Here is an 18,837-nt window from a genome sequence, read left to right as displayed (position 1 = left end):
AACCTGCTTATACCTGCGCAGCAAAGGTTATTGAAATAACCCTGCCTCATAATGGTATACTTGGCTGTGCACACACCATACATTCAAACCACAGGACTTCCCCAAAAGAACACTGTGAACTACAGTCTGTTAAGAGTCCTGGGAATCGTAGCTCTGTGATGGCTAAATTAGTCTCCAGGATTCTCTGTGGGGAAGGTAGAAAGCAATACGCTTTAAATGTATGGTGCATCTACAGCCCAATAAAGCAAGCCTACATACACCCAATAGTATGTAGGGATCTTCAACTGGTGGGCCTGGACACACCACTAAGTCACAACCTGGTCCAAGGTCACAACAGCAGTACTATCACCATGGTGAAAATTTAAGAAATGAATCCTCAAATCCATGTTTGGGTTAAAGGCAGGTCCCAGGTCTGAAAAGGCGGAAGACTCCTGTACAGTACACTCCAATTAAGCCAGGGGAAGATGTGTCACAGCTGCAGCATCATATGGATGCTGTATTCGAGGTAGTGAAAATCACACCACACACACACACACACAAATTAAGGTGAAAGCTGTAGACACCAACAACGTCCATATGCCAACTACACACAGATGGAGCCAACGTATTTGCAACAATGTGGACCCTATTAAATGAGCTGTTTGATATTTGTTTTAAAAAATAAGATAAGAATGACAATGAACCTGCTTTTGTGAGTTATACATCAGCTGATCTATATGTTTATGTCAACAATGAGGATACCTGCCTGGAAAAATAAACTGTTTGCCTGATTTTTCAATAATGAAATAACCATTTGCATCGATTGGTTTATGTGGCATATTTCTAATGCGCCTTTTAGCAACTTTCATTGAAACGGTTAATTAAAAGGCAAACCAAAGCAAACCCCACACTAAAGCAGCCAAGCCAGAGAGTTTCCGCTTGCCCTCAACAAAAATGGCCGCTCACAGCTACCGGAACGAGAGCTGTCGCACAGGTTCCATTCACTTCTGCACATTATGTTCCATTCATTCCTACGAAAGTACTGGCAAAACTCCTTGACGTCGATGGTGCCGGCTATAGAGGGAGGCGGAAGTGTCGTTTTAGGTAGGCGCCAAGTAGGCGACGACAGTTCTTTCGCCCGCGAATCCATCGGACGAGGATGAACAGCCGCCTGCAGGAGATCAGAGAGCGGCAAAAATTGCGCCGGCAGCTCCTGGCTCAGCAGGTAGAGGCGGCTTGCACACCCGAGTCGATTATCTCTAGCCGGCAGCTGTCCTTCGGGAAGCGACGACGGCGCGTGCGCGTTCCCCGGGGTGGTGGGGGCAGAGTGGCTTGTCTCCCGTCTCCTAATGAGTCTCATAATTAGCACACTGCTGTGACGTAAAGCCCGAGTCTCCCCTAGTGGGGAGGGAGGGGGGTTGCCGTCGCCATGGAGACGAGGGTGGGAGGTCGAGGGGGCTGTATAGGAATAGTTCAGTCTCCTGTCTCTGGGACCTTTGGGAGGGGTGGTGTGTTTCCTGGTACATCTGTTTGGTGGTGTTATTTATAAATAATGATGATAAGTGACGGCGGTGTTTTTATTGCCTTTAAAGGAGCAAGTAATTCAGAGTTTCTGTTAACAGTGTGCTTTCCAGGGCTCTTTTTCCAAGTGATAATACAATACAGTGGTACCTCGGGTTACATACGCTTCAGGTTACAGACTCCACTAACCCAGAAATAGTTTTGTTGTTGTTTAGTTGTGTCCAACTCTTCGTGACCCCATGGACCAGAGCACGCCAGGCACTCCTGTCTTCCACTGCTTCCTGCGGTTTGGTCAAACTCATGCTGGTAGCTTTGAGAACACTGTCCAACCATCTCGTCCTCTGTTGTCCCCTTCTCCTTGTGCCCTCCATCTTTCCCAACATCAGGGTCTTTTCCAGGGAGTCTTCTCTTCTCATGAGGTGGCCAAAGTACTGGAGTCTCATCTTCAGGATCTGTCCTTCCAGTGAGCACTCAGGACTGATTTCCTTAAGAATGGATAGGTTGGGTCTTCTTGCAGTCCATGGGACTCTCAAGAGTCTCCTCCAGCACCATAATTCAAAAGCATCAATTCTTTGGCGATCAGCCTTCTTTATGGTCCAGCTCTCACTTCCGTACATCACTACTGGGAAAATAGTACCTCGGGTTAAGAACTTTGCTTCAGGATGAGAACAGAAATCATGCTCCGGCGGTGCAGCAGCAGCAGGTGGCCCCATTAGCTAAAGTGGTGCTTCAGGTTAAGAACAGTTTCAGGTTAAGAACGGACCTCCGGAATGAATTAAGTACTTAACCCGAGGTACCACTGTACATTGAGAGAGCCTGTGTTGGAAGACAGGCCCCCCAAGCCCAGAGCTCTCCAGGTGTTTTGGGCTGCAGCCAGGCTGGGGAAGGCAAGACTTTATGGGAGACACTGGTTAAAAACCCTACTCAGGTATAAAGCTTACTCAGGTGCCCTTGGCCCCATTACATGCTCAGCACAACCTATTCAGAGTTGAATTCAGTGGAGTTTAATTATTCAAACAAAGCCACTACAAATGGTGAAAGTATGTTATGTTTATATCAAACCTTTCATCTCTGGATTCTTCGTTAGGTACTAAGTGTGCTGTTCTTCGTTTTTTTTCCTTTTCTTTCAGCTTGGGGCTGAAAGTGCTGATAGCATTGGTGCAGTATTGAATAGCAAGGATGAGCAGAGGGAAATTGCTGAAACAAGGGAAGCATGCAGGTTTGTATTAAAAGAGGTTGGTTGCATTTCTCATACTGTAAGCAGTTCAGAGGGAGAAGGGAGATCGTGTCAACTGCTGTGTCACTAAGGAGCTTGAGTTCGTTTTGATCTTGACTAATGCAGACTGCTCAGTTTGTCAGCAAAAAGCTGGAAACGCATTTCATTGTAAGGGACAAAAGAGTTTGGCAAATAGTAGTATATTAATCACTGTGGTCTTATTTGTAAATGTATATATTGTCTCTAGTAAGCTCATGAGTTAAAAAAGATGTTTAAGTATAGCTTTCCCAAAAAGCCGGAAGAATTCTTGCTAGGTTTGGTGGGAGAAGATATTAAGAAGATTGATCAAAGATTATATCTGTACGCAACAACAGCAGCTAGAGTTCTGATAGCTCAAAAGTGGAAGCAACAGGAGATGCCGACAATAGGAGAATAGCAGATAAAGCTGGTTGAATACGCTGAGATGGCTAAATTGACACACAGAATTCGCAATCAGGAGGAGACTAAGTACCAAAAAGAATGGTGTAATTTTTTGATCTATATAAGTGAGAACTGTACAAATTTGAAAACTTTGGCAGGATTGAAGTAAAACTTATGTCATGTTGTAATATCTAATCAAAGAAACTGTGAACTATAGAATAGAATAGGAAAACTGATGGAAGGGAAGGACGGAAGTCAACAGCTCTACGGAGCATAAAGTAGGATATATGTAATAAGATTTGATGTTTTACTGGTGTTGGTGGGTGATCTTAAATCTCAATAAAAATTATTTATAAAAAAAATATTGTCTCTAGTAAGCTCTATAATAGTGCCTGAATTTACAGTTTATCTGAGGTATGACTTTATGTCAAGCAGGAGTTTCTTTGCACTTCTGATGTCCAACATAATATGAAAATAAGCTTATTCAGGAGCCTTCCCCACTTCTAGAGAGGCTTTTTCTGGCCTGCAGAGTGGAGGTTGGGGATCGTTTATTTCATGGACTTCCTTAAATGAATTAATCTTCGAATCCATGCCACTGTTTCTCCAGTAAGCTTTAAATTGGGAGAGTCCTGATTTGCCATAGAAGTAAAGATGGTGCCATATCCAATGAGATAAGAACCAGAAATAAGTGAAACTGCTGTTCAAATCATGTTAATTAGATGTGTTCTAGACTGTTTTCTTCTACATTTGCAGGGCTGCTTATGATACATCTGCACCAAATGCCAAACGCAGATATCCAGATGAGGGAGAAGCTGATGAAGAAGAAATAGAAGAATATAAGGTTAAAGTGTGTTGCAGTAATCCCTCTTCTTATAATAGCAGCATATGCCTGTCAGTCTTTCTAATGGAGTTATATGAAATGCAGAGGTCTGAGACATTACTTTGCAAGACATTAATATAATACAGTTTGCTTTTTCAAAGCACCTTGACGTTACATATTTTAATAATTAAGGCCACAATTTATCATTTAGTGGTTTTTAAGACTTGAAGAATTGTCTTTGGATCTGTTTCTGTTTTAATACTGGTGCACAAATAGTTTGATAGCTATCTCAGTTGAGAAACCATTTTGGTGCCTTAAACAGCATACTACTATGATGATATACATATAGCCAGACAACATGAAAAAGCTTATCTTTCCTCTTTAGTGAAATGATAGTGTAATATAGGAGATTGTTTAGTTTGTAATGTAATTTGTAATTGGTTTAGTAATGACAGAGAGGGGCCTTTCTGGCACCATTAGATTTTATTCTCCTCTCTGGCCCCCAAAAACATCTGTCATTGGAACCACTCATGATCTGCTATTACAGGAAGCTAATGTTCATAGACAGTCTTCTTTCATCCAGAAGTGGAAGGAGAATGAGAAGAGAAACATCCTGTCTCTACATTCGTATAAAATGTGCTTTCTTCCAAAGGATGAAGTAGAATTGCAACAAGATGAAGAGAACCTGCCTTATGAAGAGGAAATTTACAAAGATTCCAGTACTTTTCTTAAGGTAACCAATTCATATACCACAGTGTTGCCATTGTTCTCCTATCTTACATCATTATTGCACCTGAAACAACTGGAAATACAAATTTAGGACTTTAATTTAGGATTGTTATACCTGTGGGTATAGGGCGGTATATAAATTCAATAAATAAATAATACTGAATTAACAAAAGCATACTCCTAGATATACTTTTGACCAGCGTTAAACACTAAAGCTGCAGCATTCCACAACATTGAAGCTTCTGTTATGCACAATGATGACAAGGTTGAAAGGTGGCAAAGTTGGTTGCCTAAAATGGTGGTTATACTGTTCTATTTGCTTTATGCCTCATGCCATTAAAAAGGGATGAGCAGGATATGCTGTGCATTAGAATTGAAGCATGTTAGGATAATAGTGAGTGGGGAGATAATGGATCACTTGTCTGCAAGCGATATCAAAATAATTGAGCCAAACTCTGTGCATAGTGTTGGGTTCCTTCGTGTGCAAACGGCATGATAAAACCAGTGTATCTCTGATGTGCATCATTTTGCTAATCTATGTTCTTGGGTGTTTTTCTTCCTATAGGGGACCCAGAGCTTAAATCCTCATAACGATTATTGCCAACACTTTGTGGATACTGGACATAGGCCTCAGAACTTCATCAGAGATGTGGGTATGTCAGAATAACATGAATGAATTTATGAAGTGGTTTTTCATGTTTGCCATATGGTTTCTGCATGCAAGAGTTGTAGGAGTTTTTATTCACTATTATCCTGAGAAAACAGGATATCAGATGTTTCCAGATCTGCCTTTGAGAGTAGTGTCAGCAAAATTAGTGGTCTATGTGGAAGGCTTTATTAAATGGTGTTTAGCTGTATACCAGTTTACTTATGGTACAGAGGGCAGGGGTGGAGAAGAGGGTGGGAATCACTGCTTTTTCCTGAAGAAATCCAATCTCAAATATTTGTGATCTATCTTCCAAATGCAATGGCATTTCTTTTGTAGAAATTAATTTTTTAATATGTTTTTAATATGTTTTAATACACAGAAATCAAAAATTAGATTTCAGGTAGCCATGCCTAAAAGTAAAAATAGTAGGCTTCAACCAGACATCTGTAAAAAGACTTTAGACACTTCTTAGCCTGGTTCACATGTCACATCATTTGACTTTTCAGCATTTATTGATGTTTTTAATTACGTTTTTTGTGTATATTTTAGTTGAGCCTGTTCTTGTATGTTGTATTCTGCTGTATTATGAAAGTGTGGATTATCACTTCGTATATAAATAAATGACATTTCTGGCAGGTTGCCTGGGGGATGGGAGTAGGAGGACATAATCAGAGTATATCCCTGTTAGTGTAAATGGGTTGGATTCTCCTGTGTCCGGTTGACATGGGGAAATCTCAGTGTCATCTCCACAGCTACTGACTACTGGCAGGGTTGACATGGTTGTTGGGGAAAGTAGCTGATGTTGCATTTACAGAGCAGTGTGTATGTTCCCCTCCTGTTCTAGGCTGGATTAGTGCAGGGTATTCTGCCCCAAAATATGGCATTTGTAATCTATTCAAATATTACATGCAATGATGCACTGAAACTACTGGCATTTGGCAAGGTCGGGTAGAAATTTGGGTTGTAACACAAAGTGATTCTATGCTTGACTAAGTTGTAGCATCTAGCTCAAGTTCAATGAAAGTGTTTGTGCCAGAGAGTCTGTGTCAAATTAAAGTTCTTCACTTGTGACCACCTGTTTATGAAAATGTAATTCTGTAGCATAAAAATGGCATGTTTTTCTCTTAGGCTTAGCAGACAGGTTTGAAGAATATCCAAAGCTTCGAGAGCTTATCAGACTGAAGGATGAGCTAATATCTAAATCGAACACTCCCCCTATGTAAGTACATTAAATGAGCTGGATTCTGTTCTTCAGACTGGCTTAACATTGGTTATTGTTAGACTGCTAACTAAACCACTTTCAGCACCTGTTTAAGATTTGCATGTTCTATTTTCGGGTTGTATTTCTGAAATAAGCAAGTTGAACTTCAAAGATTACTAGGGCTGATGGGAGTTGTAGTTCAGCAGCATCTGCAGAGTCAAAGGTCCCCCATCCTGATCTAGAATGACATGAAAAGAGGATTAGACAAATGTATGGTGGATAAAGCTCTCAGAGGTTGCTAGTCATGATGGCAGTATGCCTCTGAATACCGGTTGCTGGGAAAGTTGTGTTGCACTTGGATCCTGCTTTTGGGCTTCCTGTAAGCATTTGTTATCTGTTACTCCAGGGAGTAAGATTTGAACCAACAGGTTCAAATTACACGAAAAAGCCTAACCTGCTAGGAAGAAATTTATGCAGTGGAATACACTGCCTCTTGAAGCAGGTACTTCTTCATTACAGGTTTTTAAGCAAGCTGGAAGGTCACTTATCAGGGATGCTGTAGTAGTGGGCTTCCTGCATCGACAGGGGATTTATACGGTGTAACAGTCTCCTCTTTGATACAATTTTACTAACCAGTTTCTATGAACCAATCGTGGTTTGAAACTGGTTAGTAAAATTGTATCAAAGAGGAGACTGTTACACCATATAAACCAGCTGTAGTATGATTGCTGACAGTGCTTTTTTCAAACGCTACCTTGCTTGTAGGGTCAGTAACTATCCAAGAAGAGGCCCTAGAAAACTCTTTGAAGAGAATTTTAGAGTAAAGTTGGACATCAGTCTTTTAAATAGAATTATAGTTGTGCCAATTTAAAAGCAACCACAGGGCTCTGAGACTAATTTTTCATCTACCTAGGAGTGCAATTTTGTAGCAACATTTGTAAAATTTAATAGAATAATGGTGGCCAGACATCAGTTTCTATATAATGAGGTGTCTGGTGGTCAACAATTGTTTTTGGTTTTCCAAATTTGAAGTGATTCACTGAAACCAAGAATGTTATAATTTGTGCAGCTTCACCGTAGGAATTGGGTTCTCAGAGAGTGCATGTTACTCTTCATGTATGTAAATAATAGATATTTACTCTGAAATGCCATTCATCTGTACATATTTTGTTCATTCCATGAACATTGTGTGAGATATGTATCATTGTCAGTAACTGCTGAGAAATTTTCAACTTAACTGGAAAATCCTGCACTAATTCATCCAAGCAGCCTTGTATTTTGTCTGTGAATATAGGTATTTACAAGCTGACTTGGAGGCTTTTGATATGCGTGAACTCAAGTTCAAGTTTGATGTGATTCTTTTGGAGCCGCCATTGGAAGAATACTATAGGGAGACTGGCATTACAGCTAATGAGAAGTGCTGGAATTGGGATGAAGTGAGTTTGCTTTTTGGAAAACCTTTACAGGATGAATGCTTGTTATATTTTTAGCTACCCATGAGCCTGTTGTATGTATTGCTCTATTTGTTTAAAATGTTATTTGTTCTGTCTTTTTTAGATCATGAAGCTAGATATAGAGGAGCTAGCTTCCCCGCGTTCTTTTGTCTTTCTTTGGTGTGGTTCTGGAGAGGGCCTTGATCTTGGCAGAATGGTAAGATCCTGCTCCAGTACACTGGGCCACATACTTTCTCAGACCTTATAGTATCACTTTGTCTCTTTTTCTTGTCACTTTAAATGCAGAATAATTCTCTTTCTATTTCCCTAGATAATGGGTTGAGGCAGATATGAAATCAATCAAATGTTAATCCTTATTTTCCAGATGGGCACCCATGAAACATACCATGCACTGTTTCAAGAGATCATATTTCTCTTTGTAGCTTTGGTATCTCTTAAGTTCTTCAGCACTAGGGTGCCTTCTTCTGGCAGTTTGCTGTGCCTTTGATTGAAAGAGCCATGGAGGCACTGCTATCCTAAATATTCTTCTCATTAAACCAATAATTTCTCCCCACTCCACTGCCTACCTTTGCTAACAGGGAGCTAGCATGTTCAGTTTTATGCTTGGTCTTTAAAACAGTCTCTTGTTATTGTTTTCATTTATTGCACTTTCAGGCAGCCATTCATTTCTTAGAATCACAGGGCAGTATGCAAAAACAAAACTATTCCATACTCACCAACATTTCTAAAACAACATTAAAATCCACAGCATTCAAATATACAATCAGGTTAGCAGATCAGCACCAGACATAAAAATACAGATCACTGAACTTTACACTCCTACCCCAAAAGCCATGGCAAAAAAAATGCATCTTGCGCTGACCCTTGAATGTCATTTACTGTAGGAGAGAAGCATATCTCCAGTGGAAATGAGCTGCGCAGGCAGGGTGCCACCACAGAGAATGCTGTATTTTGTGTCACTGCACAACAAGCTTCACTATGAGAAGGGACTTTCCTGATGAGGTCAAAACCTAGGCCAGTAGATGTAGGGAGATGTGCTTCTCCAAGTTTGGGTCCCAGGTTATTTAAGGCTTTGGACATTAAAGATATGCCCTGAATAGGGGTTTTTTATAGCAAATTGATGGTTGGTACGCCATCAGGTTGGTACACCTGAAGAATCAGTATTGCATAATGGTTCTCAAAGTGTCAGTATTGTATAATGACTCTTGCAGGGACATTCTGCATCAGTTGCAGCTTCAGAATCATCCTTGAGGGTAGAGTGCATTACAGTAGACTAACCGGGAACTTACCAGGGCACGGAGAACTGGCAGGCTGTCTCAGTCAAGGAAAGGCCATAGGTGGCAAATCATTCATAATTGGAAATAGACACTACTAGCCATTGCAGTCATCTGGACCTCAAGTGACAGAACTGGATCAAGCAGTACCTGCCCAGCTACATAACTGCTTCTTCAGGAAATAAATCCATAATAGACCGTCTTCCTAATTCCTGGATGTGTGAACCACCCACCAACAGCTTCAGTTTGGTGGGTGGTTCACACATCCAGTAATTTGGAAGAAGGTCTATTATGGATGTATTTGGCCGTTACACCCAGCCCATTACTGTGTCTATCAGTGGTTCAGCACCTGCACAGCCTTTCCTGATTCAGATAGTATATAGAGAGAAGAGTTGGATATCATCACCCGCTGGTTCCATTTAGTCAGCCCTTTTTAGCAAGCTGTTGTCAGCCAAGAATCTCAAGGGTCAAGAGATGTGGTTGGCCACACCCCTTAAAGTGCCTTGTTCTCATCCCTGGGCCACAACATCTGGCCAGATAGTCTTTCAAACTGCTATTAGAGGTTCTATCCCAGCTATGGCATCAACTGCCAAGCAAATGCAAGTATTGACAGCTTCATAGTTGTCATGGCAGCCATTGAAGTCCTGAGCTGGCCTAGATTGGTGTATGTGTTGAAATTCCCCAGTACAATTGACTGGAGGCTTTCCAGCACTACATCTGAGACTTGTCTGGCCGTCTTCCCATGCCATACTTCCCTCTGTCAATATAGGTATCTGTCTGCAATCATGAACAGGCTTTCAAGGGTGTATGCCCTTTTAAGCACAATGGGACTTGCTTCCAAGCAACCATGCATAGGATTGCCCTGTATGTATGCTTAGTGTCATGCCAATGCATCTCCACCATGGTAGCAAATGTTTAAGCATACACTCCTTCACATGAAATGATGTGCTGCATAAATAAATATTTAGTAGAGTTGCTAGAATAACCACAGTGGAAATTTCAAGGTGGCTTTTGCTTTAACATTTGGAATTTGATCTGATTCTGAAATATGTACAGGAGAGGAAGAAGCTTTTAGGCATGCCAGAAGTGAAATGTCTTATTCTGCTTCTGTGTATTGTACAAAGTGATTGTCTAATTTTATTCCCCTTTTGTTGAAATGTTTCAGTGTTTGCGTAAATGGGGCTATAGAAGATGTGAAGACATCTGTTGGATTAAAACCAACAAAAACAATCCTGGGAAGACCAAGACTCTGGACCCTAAGGCTGTCTTTCAAAGAACAAAGGTACGTCTTTGTCTGAATTTCTTCATCTCCTCTTAATTTAGTAGTTTCACAAAAACCACCAGATGTTCTGTTGGTGTTGGTAGGTGTTGTAATTTTAGGAAAGGAGTTACAGAGCAGCTTACTTCTTTCGCTTTCAAATGTAAGTTTATCTGATAATGATTTTAGAAAACTGGTGAGTAATTTTTAACATTTGTGGACTCTTAGCTTCATCTGAGTAAATATTGAAATCCTCTCTTGTCTTCATCTAACAGCTTCATGAAGTTCTTTTTGGGAAACTTTTGAATGCTCTTATTCAGTCATTCTTATTGAAATGCAGATCAGATAGGATAAGGCGTCTTAGAAATACTTTACCCTTCTGTTACCCTTCAGGAGATGATGGAAGAGAGGGTAGAATGCCTTGTATAGTTTTCTTTGTTCTAGTCTGTTGCTATAGATGGGAATGCAGTGTGATTGACTTTCATTTTGTCAACTATTAAGACTCCTACATTGAAATGTAAATAAAATATATTGGTAGCAAAGGGTTCTCTTTTGGTTTTCTCAAGAGTAGTTTGGGATTGCTATCACTACCCTACAACGCTAAATGCATTGTAGAACTGGAGCCACACCAGTTCCTTAAGACAACTGTGCCTCTTACTAGAGCAGATTTATGGGATATTACTTTGTGTTTGAGTGGATGTCATTGAGAAGTGATAGAGCGGAAAAAATAAGTTAGTGTAGAGTTAAATTGTTTAAGACTTTCCACCCTTGGAAAAATGTCAGTAGGATTACCTGGAGAAATTTAAGATGTGCTTAGCAAAAGCCTGATAGCTGCTTTCCCTAGATAAAAGCAATGTTGGGTGGCAGCAATTGGAGAGTGGTTCAATATCCTCCCCTCTCAAATTGCCCTTTCTTGAAATTGCTGCTTTTCCTGAAGCAAGCAGTATCAGGAATTGGTTGCATATGTATGTAGTTAACGCTATGACATTTGTTCTGTTAGTTTCCCTAATGACAGCAGCATCAAGGAAACTGTCACCCACCAAACACATTTTAAGGTCTGTGTCTAACTCAATATTATTGATACACACAATACTTTATGTAAATTGAGATGGGCTCACTACTGTGATGAGTTTGCGGTCTGTAAAGATGATACAGCAGCTTGGAGAAGGACTGAAGGAAAATAAGTGATTGAATGCATTCATTTGCATATGGGTGCAATCTATTAAGGGCTTGAAAGTATTTGTAGTACTTTCTCAAACAACTGTATTTCTTTGTGATGAATGACTAAGGTTATTTACAGCAGCAGTGAAGAGATTTGTTTAATCGTATAACACAGGTTTCTCCAAAAATGATCCTATCAGCATTTCCTCACTTGTCTAGTTCAATCTGAAATAGTGGGTGAGAGGAGAACGAAGCCTAACTTTTCATGTTATGCATTATATGCTGTGGAGAGGGAGGGGGGAGGAAAACAAACATGTTGGTCCTTAAGAAAAACTATGAAGCTCACAGTCAGGAATATGTTTCCTGTGGCTAAACGAAATGCACAAAACTTTGAACAAGCTTTTAAGTTATCCAGAACTCTTCATCAGGCTAGAGGTTAAGCCAAGCTGGAGAGTAGGGTGGCATGACGTGCTAAAGGATACCTGGTGACTGGTTGTTATTATAGACCTTATATGGCATCTTACAAAGTAAGCTTCTTGAATTTGTCATATTTAATTGTATATTTAGCTTAAAACAGTTTTTGTTATCCCTATGTGTGTCTTAAATTCTGTGGTCACTTACAAGTCTTGAAATACTCGTGAGAAATACACGTTGAAAGTATGAGCAGTTGATTCATGTCTACAATGGACATTTACTTATATGCTGCTTTTATACAATGTTGATAGGTTTTTTCTCCCCGATTAGCAGCTTTAGTGTCCTTGGGTGCCTTGAGTATTGCTTTGTTGCTTTCAGTACTGAGGTAGAAGCACTAGCACTAGTTTAGAAAAGTTTCTCATCTGTTTAAACCTCAGTGCTGTTTTACCAGAGACTAAAGTTTTGAGAATTGCAGTACATGTCCAAGTGGTCATTTTTCTTTCTCTCCTTTTTCAAAATATGAACCCCTACAGCTTGCGCCAGAGATCTGGAAATGTTTATTCATTCATGTCTGCAATTTTGTGAAAACCATCTGGCAACTTCAGTAAATCAGCATTTTATGATCTGGGGGAAATTGCCCATTTGGGTGGTGGTCTTCAAAACCAGATTAATCTGCAGAAGCTGCAGAATCAGCTATGTAGACTATCTGTGTGAACAGCCACTTGCATTCATCTTTAACATTAGAATAGAGTAGACATTGAGTGTCATCGTCCATTTAATTGACACAGGGCTGTTCTTGGGGTTATCTAAGTCAATTGGTACTGATTCCATGGCATACTGCAATGAACTTCTATTGAGCATTTGAATTTGTGGAAAGAAGCTGCATAAAACTGACACTGTTTAGTTTTGGTTTTTTTGGAAATTATTTTTGTCTATAATTGCAAATACCACTGCATAAAAATAAGTAACTGTGTAGCGCACAGAATTAATGGGCACCTTGTTGATTAAATCCACAGCCTTATCACTAGGAGGACACTAAGAGGAGCAAATCTGCTTGACCCACATAGTTCACCTTATTAGGCAGTCAGCCAAAACTTCAGTTTGTTTCAGTTTGTTATACTTAACTGTGGACACATGGGAAAATCCCACATCCCTTCTGCGAACTCCAGAGAATATCTCTGTTTGGACACATGCTTGGGAGAGATGCCAATTCATACAGAAGATCCCCAACCTCTACACCATGCATAGGCAAACTCAGCCCTCCAAATGGAAGTACAACTCCCATCATCCCTAGCTAACAGGACCAGTGGTCAGGGATGATGGGAGTTGTAGTCCCAAAACATCTGGAGGGCCGAGTTTGCCTGTGCCTGCTTTACACTCTTCCTGAGCTGAGAGCTGCTGAGGGATCATTGCTGCTGCTGCTTCCTCCATCTGCCCATCTCTGTGGCTCTCATCACCATAGCTACCTCCTCCTTTCTCATCTTGCACCATAGGAGCCAACTTCTAGGGCCCAAGGTCCCTTTGCCCCCCTAAAAAGTTTGAGGGGGCTAGGACCCCCAAAGTTGATGGTCATTGCCATTGAAATGGTGTGTGTGCACCGCATCTTGTGGTTGATTGCGCTGGGCAGGGCTTACCTGGACCCCGATACTTTATCCAAGTTGACATCCCTGTCCTGTACCTTTCCAGTGCCAGTACTTCCTTATTTTAGATATCTTTTCTGTGCTCTTCAGCCAACAGGACTTATATAATACTAACACAACCAATCGATATGGTCAATAAAAACACAGCTGTTAAATCACAGTTGAGAGCAGCATTAAAATTCAGCATAAGGCAAATATGTGCTGAGCATACAGGTCACATACAGCTCTTCTCTGCACCACCAGTCACTGCCCAGAACACAAGCTCTTTGTATAGTGCCTGTCTACTTCATTTGGTTTGGACTGGAAGAGGCAGGTCAGTTCAGGTGGAGGGCAAAGCCATCCTCTAGTGATAAGAGGTGCTGGGAAAGATGGCAGCTTTGGTAACCACTTCAGGAGGGTTTATAAAATACGCTTCTTCAGTTGCTCAGTCTTTTATCTTCCATAATGTGGGGCAGATTTAACCTTGCTATTCATAACATATCTCTCTTGTGCACTTTGCACACTTTTATAACAATCACTTCCACTTTAGAAACACTTTCTGAGGACTTGGTCACACTCTTTAGAATAATGATTTTCATGCTTTTGATGCTCAGTTTTTAAAAGATATCTGGGGCTGAGAAAGTAGAATTTCTGCATTCATTGTCTTGGTCTCTGGCTAGTTAGATGGATCTTCAAAAGAAGTGGCATGCTGTGTTCTGTCTCCCACAATCAGTTGTATATATGTGACATGCGGATTTACAGGGTTGGCATTTTCTTGTGTGCGTCTGATATACTTCCAAAAACTTTCTCTTTGGTGTTGTTCTACCTAGGAACACTGCCTTATGGGCATTAAAGGAACAGTCCGTCGTAGTACGGATGGAGACTTTATCCATGCTAACGTTGACATAGATTTAATTATCACAGAAGAGCCTGAAATTGGCAATATAGAGAAACCAGTGGAAATATTTCACATCATTGAACATTTTTGCCTTGGAAGACGACGGCTTCACCTCTTTGGCCGGGATAGCACAATCCGACCAGGTTAGTGTTGGTCTGATTCTGATACTTAATCATTATTTCAAAGTTTTTCCAGGAGAGGTGAACCTTTTATAAAGATTAATGGTGTGCATGAGTGGGAGAAAGAAACTCTTTAGAGAGTAGTTACATTAATCTGTTGCAGCCAAATACAAAATCTACTTATACTCCTAGACCAACTGATTCATTAGGGCATGAGCTTTCATAGGCAAGAGACTATTTTTTTCAATAAAGTGGACTGAGAACATGATGGGAACATAAATATTTCAGAGTTAAGGCACTTGGGGGTGGGGTGGAGGAAATGAGAATGAGAATGCAAGAACCGAAGTTCTGCTGTCTGCCGTGTAAGATGTGAATTGAAGAATTATTTGTGCTGGGATCTTCAATGCACAAATGCTAAGTACCGTATTTTTCGCTCTATAACACGCACCAGACCATAACACGCACGTAGTTTTTAGAGGAGGAAAACAAGAAAAAAATATTCTAAACGACATAGTGGATATATGATTTTTGTGGTTCATGCTGTGGCCACAGACATGTGATCTGACAGTGAGTTTGGAGTAGCCCAATGCAAAAATCCTGAGGATCCATGTGGATCCATGCTTTGTAACCACGGAGGAGGGAAGGAAGGGGAACCATGGATCCTCTGCTCACAACTGCAGCAGATCTCCCCCGCCACCCGCAGGCATTCCCTCCATAACACGCACAGACATTTCCCCTTACTTTCTAGGAGGAAAAAAGTGAGTGTTATGGTGCAAAAAATACGGTAATTCCTGTTATTAATGAAGGAAAGATAATTGTTATGCAGATTCTTATTCTAACTCCTTTTTGAACATTTTTTTCTCCAAAGCCTAAGGTCAGAGAGAAAACAATATTCAGCGAAATGGTCCACTGTTTTCATGTATAGCTGGGTTGATCTTAGAAGAGTTAAGATGCGGTGTATTCTGTCTTGGTGCAGAGGGCAGTGACTGGATTGTATTCTGATTCATTCCAGCTGTTTGGTTGATTGAGTTTGAGAAAACATGTTCTCCCACCAGAGGAGCATATTAGCCCGTATACTCCTACCCTGATCCTAAACATTTGCATCAGGATAAATGCATTTTCTTTGATATTAGCAGACTGTCATGGTTTGCCATGTTGTGCTGACACATAAGTTAGGGCTCCCCATTTCTACCCTTTGTTGAGATATACACCAGTTAAGTGGGGATAAAATGACAGAGGGGGTGCAATAACCAGAGCTACTGATGTCATCTGGAACTGAGCCAAAATTGAATTCCTTTTACAAAGAGACCATGCAACTTTTATGTGCAAAATTTCTCCACTTAAGTGCTGGAGTGAGTGGAGGATCTCCCCAATGCTAGCTGAGTATCACAACGGTGAATAAAGTTTTCTGAAGAGAGGCGTGTACGAATAAAGATTTGTGCATAGTATATCTTGTTTGGTTACTGCATTGTAGAGAGTTTCGTTTTGGCACTAGAATGTTGGATTTATGGGCTCTCCTCTCTCGAGTCATGGATCATGCATTTTCTAACAATGATAAATGCATACTCCTTGAGAGCTCACTTTCTAAGCAGAACTGATGAAAGGATTCTAAAAACAAAGGAAAGGAAGTGCAAGAATACTGGCCAATTATTGCTTCTTTCTTGACCACATTCTGCAAATGTGGTGGTGTATTTGCCTGCCTCTCTTCTCTTTCCACCGAGCAGTAATCTGACCTTCGTCTGTGAACCTCCCTAGCAGCACTTCAGCATTGGGAGTTCAGTTTCTGCTTTTAGCATCTGATTACCAAGCCTAGTAGGGTTTGTGTGTGTGTGTAACAATGGTTTGCTTCCATTCCTACAATATCTATAACTTTATGTAGTATTACAGTAATCCAGTCTGGTGGAAACCAAGGCACTGAACTCTGTGTGCATCTCACTGCTTGCTGCTTTTCTTTCTCCTCTTAGGCTGGCTAACCGTGGGACCCACACTCACAAACAGCAACTTCAACGCAGAAACATATACGTCCTATTTCACAGCTCCAAATTCCAACCTAACTGGCTGTACAGAAGAGATTGAGAGACTCAGACCTAAATCGCCGCCGCCAAAAGACCGAGGTGGTGGCGCACCGAGGGGTGGAGGAAGAGGCGGGACTTCAGCCGGCCGAGGAGAAAGGGGCAGAGAGAGAAACAGAACAAATTTTCGGGGGGAAAGGGGAGGGTTCCGGGGAGGACGGGGTGGTACCCACCGGGGTGGCTTTCCTCCTCGTTGAATGTATCAATTTTTCCTTGCCTTAATACCACTGCTTTTCCTTTGTTTGAAGTCTTAGTTCTGCTGAGGTTGTACTTATTAGCGACTGAGTCCAGAATTTTAGTACCAACTGTATTCTTTCTTTTTTATATGCATGCTGCTTGAGCCAGCCCATTTACAGCACATCAGCTTCCTTGATGAGTAACATCCACTGCTTGTGACAGATCTCATTCACAAAAGTTGAAATCAAAGCAGAAACACCTCCCAGTGGTTTCAAGAGCTTTCATCAACTCTCGGTCGTCCGGATTTGCAAATCATTGTATTTACTGTTAATCTTGACTCATAAACCGAACAAAAATCCTTGCTTGCCTCCTCTAAACACTATTTATTCTCAGGCTAATGAAATGCAACTCTAGTTCCCATTGCAATACTAGAAAATTGGTGCTGATGTAAACAGAAACTATTATATTTGGCATTTTAATTAACAACTTGTGTCAAATATGTTAATTTTTTCTTTTAAGAGGTGATTGACTTGAGACTAATGATTGATAGGAAGCGCAGAGAACCTATTATCAGTATTCTGTTGATACCTCATATCTGTATGTCAGAACATAGTCCATAGATGTGTGTAATCAGGGAATGATGCAAAGTGGTGGTGATGGCTGCCTTTTTTAAAAAAAGAAAAAAATTTAAAATCTTGATAATATCTATAACAATTTACCATATTCATTGGCTGAAAAATTAAAGTTTAGATTTACTTGCAGAAGGCTCAAAACACTTAAGAATATGGTCCAACTAAACTGAAGCAATTTAGTGGAAGAAATTCAGGTATGCTGAATTTCCTGCTGAAGCTGTTGAGACTTCAGAAGGTTCCAGGCTGGATTGTGCTGTAAGTATGTATAATACCAAAATGATAGGAAATTACTTCTAAAATACTGCTTGTAAATATGAATTCATTTGCTCATTTATTGCAGCCAGGTGCTTTGATCCACATAAACAACAGAGTGGGGGCTACAGGCTGTACTCCCTTCTCTCCCCCCCCCCCCATGATCATTTGAATTTTCTTTGCTTTTTTTTTTTTAAAAAAAACTGATGTTATGGATTGGTTGTATATGATGAAATCTGATGAAATTTCAGCTCATCTTGTCAGGAATCCTCCTGACAAGAAGTTGTAAAGACTCAAAATTTCTTGTACTTTGGTTCCTGAAAGCCAGTTTTTAAATGTCTTTTTAAGTGATGGAATGTATTTTTACTATTTTTGATAAATGTATAATTATTTTATTGGATGCTTGCCTTTATTTTATATATTTGTTTCCATAAGCAGGTTCTTGTCAGTTTTCACGTTCAGCTTTGCAGGTTTAAATCCTAATTTACTGTAGTAATACATTTTTCCATAGAAGTCTGTAAATGAGAACTCAGCTGTGAAACTGTTTATGCAGTATCTAAGACAAATGTGTGACTCGGGTTAACCTTTTTGGTTTGATTAGGTAGAGTTGCCACCTAGTGGAATGGGAACGAAATTCTAAAGTCAGTTTATTGTGCAACCTATGGTTTTTTTGAAGACCAGTGTATTTCCACACCCTACATGAGAGAAGGCACCACTGGAAGAGATTGATTGCTTCCTGTATGTTGCCGACTCCAAGAAAACTGGGGATGTAAAATATGTTTTTAAAATGGTCTTAGTTAAGTAAAGATAAAAGCTACTGTAGGACTAAAGTAATAGTTTATTTCTCAAGGTAGTAATTTCCAGCTTCTGAAGAATATTATGTTCTACAAATTTAGATGGCTTTTTAAAAGAATCAGACATTCGAAAACTCATAATCAGAGACAATATACTTTCAAATACCAGAAGCTTGGG

At 40.3% G+C, this 18,837-nt stretch overlaps 2 protein-coding genes across 3 annotated transcripts in view; one reads left to right on the top strand and one right to left on the bottom strand.

Annotated features, from left to right (window-relative positions):
• The window catches only part of PRSS12 (serine protease 12), a 69,320-nt gene extending 68,146 nt beyond the window's left edge, over window positions 1-1,174 (bottom strand). The window contains exon 1 of the mRNA XM_081208087.1: window positions 1,032-1,174. The gene's annotated coding sequence lies outside the window, so the exon portion shown is untranslated. The remainder of the gene's footprint in view (window positions 1-1,031) is intronic.
• METTL14 (methyltransferase 14, N6-adenosine-methyltransferase non-catalytic subunit) lies at window positions 1,077-18,260 on the top strand. Of its 2 annotated transcripts, none has more exons than XM_081208145.1 (11): window positions 1,077-1,204; window positions 2,631-2,719; window positions 3,890-3,977; window positions 4,609-4,689; window positions 5,251-5,338; window positions 6,463-6,553; window positions 7,830-7,971; window positions 8,093-8,185; window positions 10,429-10,545; window positions 14,546-14,756; window positions 16,697-18,260. In XM_081208145.1, exons 1-11 carry the CDS (start codon window positions 1,139-1,141, stop codon window positions 16,999-17,001), a joined length of 1,371 nt encoding a protein of 456 aa, XP_081064271.1. In that variant the 5' UTR covers window positions 1,077-1,138; the 3' UTR covers window positions 17,002-18,260. The 2 variants fall into 2 exon arrangements, with proteins under 2 accessions (XP_081064271.1, XP_081064270.1); XM_081208144.1 differs by having other exon boundaries at window positions 3,890-3,983.
• Window positions 18,261-18,837: the final 577 nt, after the last annotated feature.

The sequence above is a fragment of the Podarcis bocagei genome, assembly GCF_964188305.1.
Source record: "Podarcis bocagei genome assembly, chromosome: 9".
NCBI lineage: Eukaryota > Metazoa > Chordata > Lepidosauria > Squamata > Lacertidae > Podarcis > Podarcis bocagei.
The sequence above is the reverse complement of the archived record's forward strand: the minus strand, read 5'-3'. Positions and strand labels throughout refer to the sequence as shown.

Bases quoted from the DNA above. Each gene is read 5' to 3' on its own strand.
- METTL14 (XM_081208144.1), top strand. From the start codon at position 1,139: ATGAACAGCCGCCTGCAGGAGATCAGAGAGCGGCAAAAATTGCGCCGG. The intron at 4,690-5,250 runs GTAACCAATTCA...TTCTTCCTATAG, and splicing joins ATTCCAGTACTTTTCTTAAG to GGGACCCAGAGCTTAAATCC. The intron at 7,972-8,092 runs GTGAGTTTGCTT...TGTCTTTTTTAG, and splicing joins AGTGCTGGAATTGGGATGAA to ATCATGAAGCTAGATATAGA.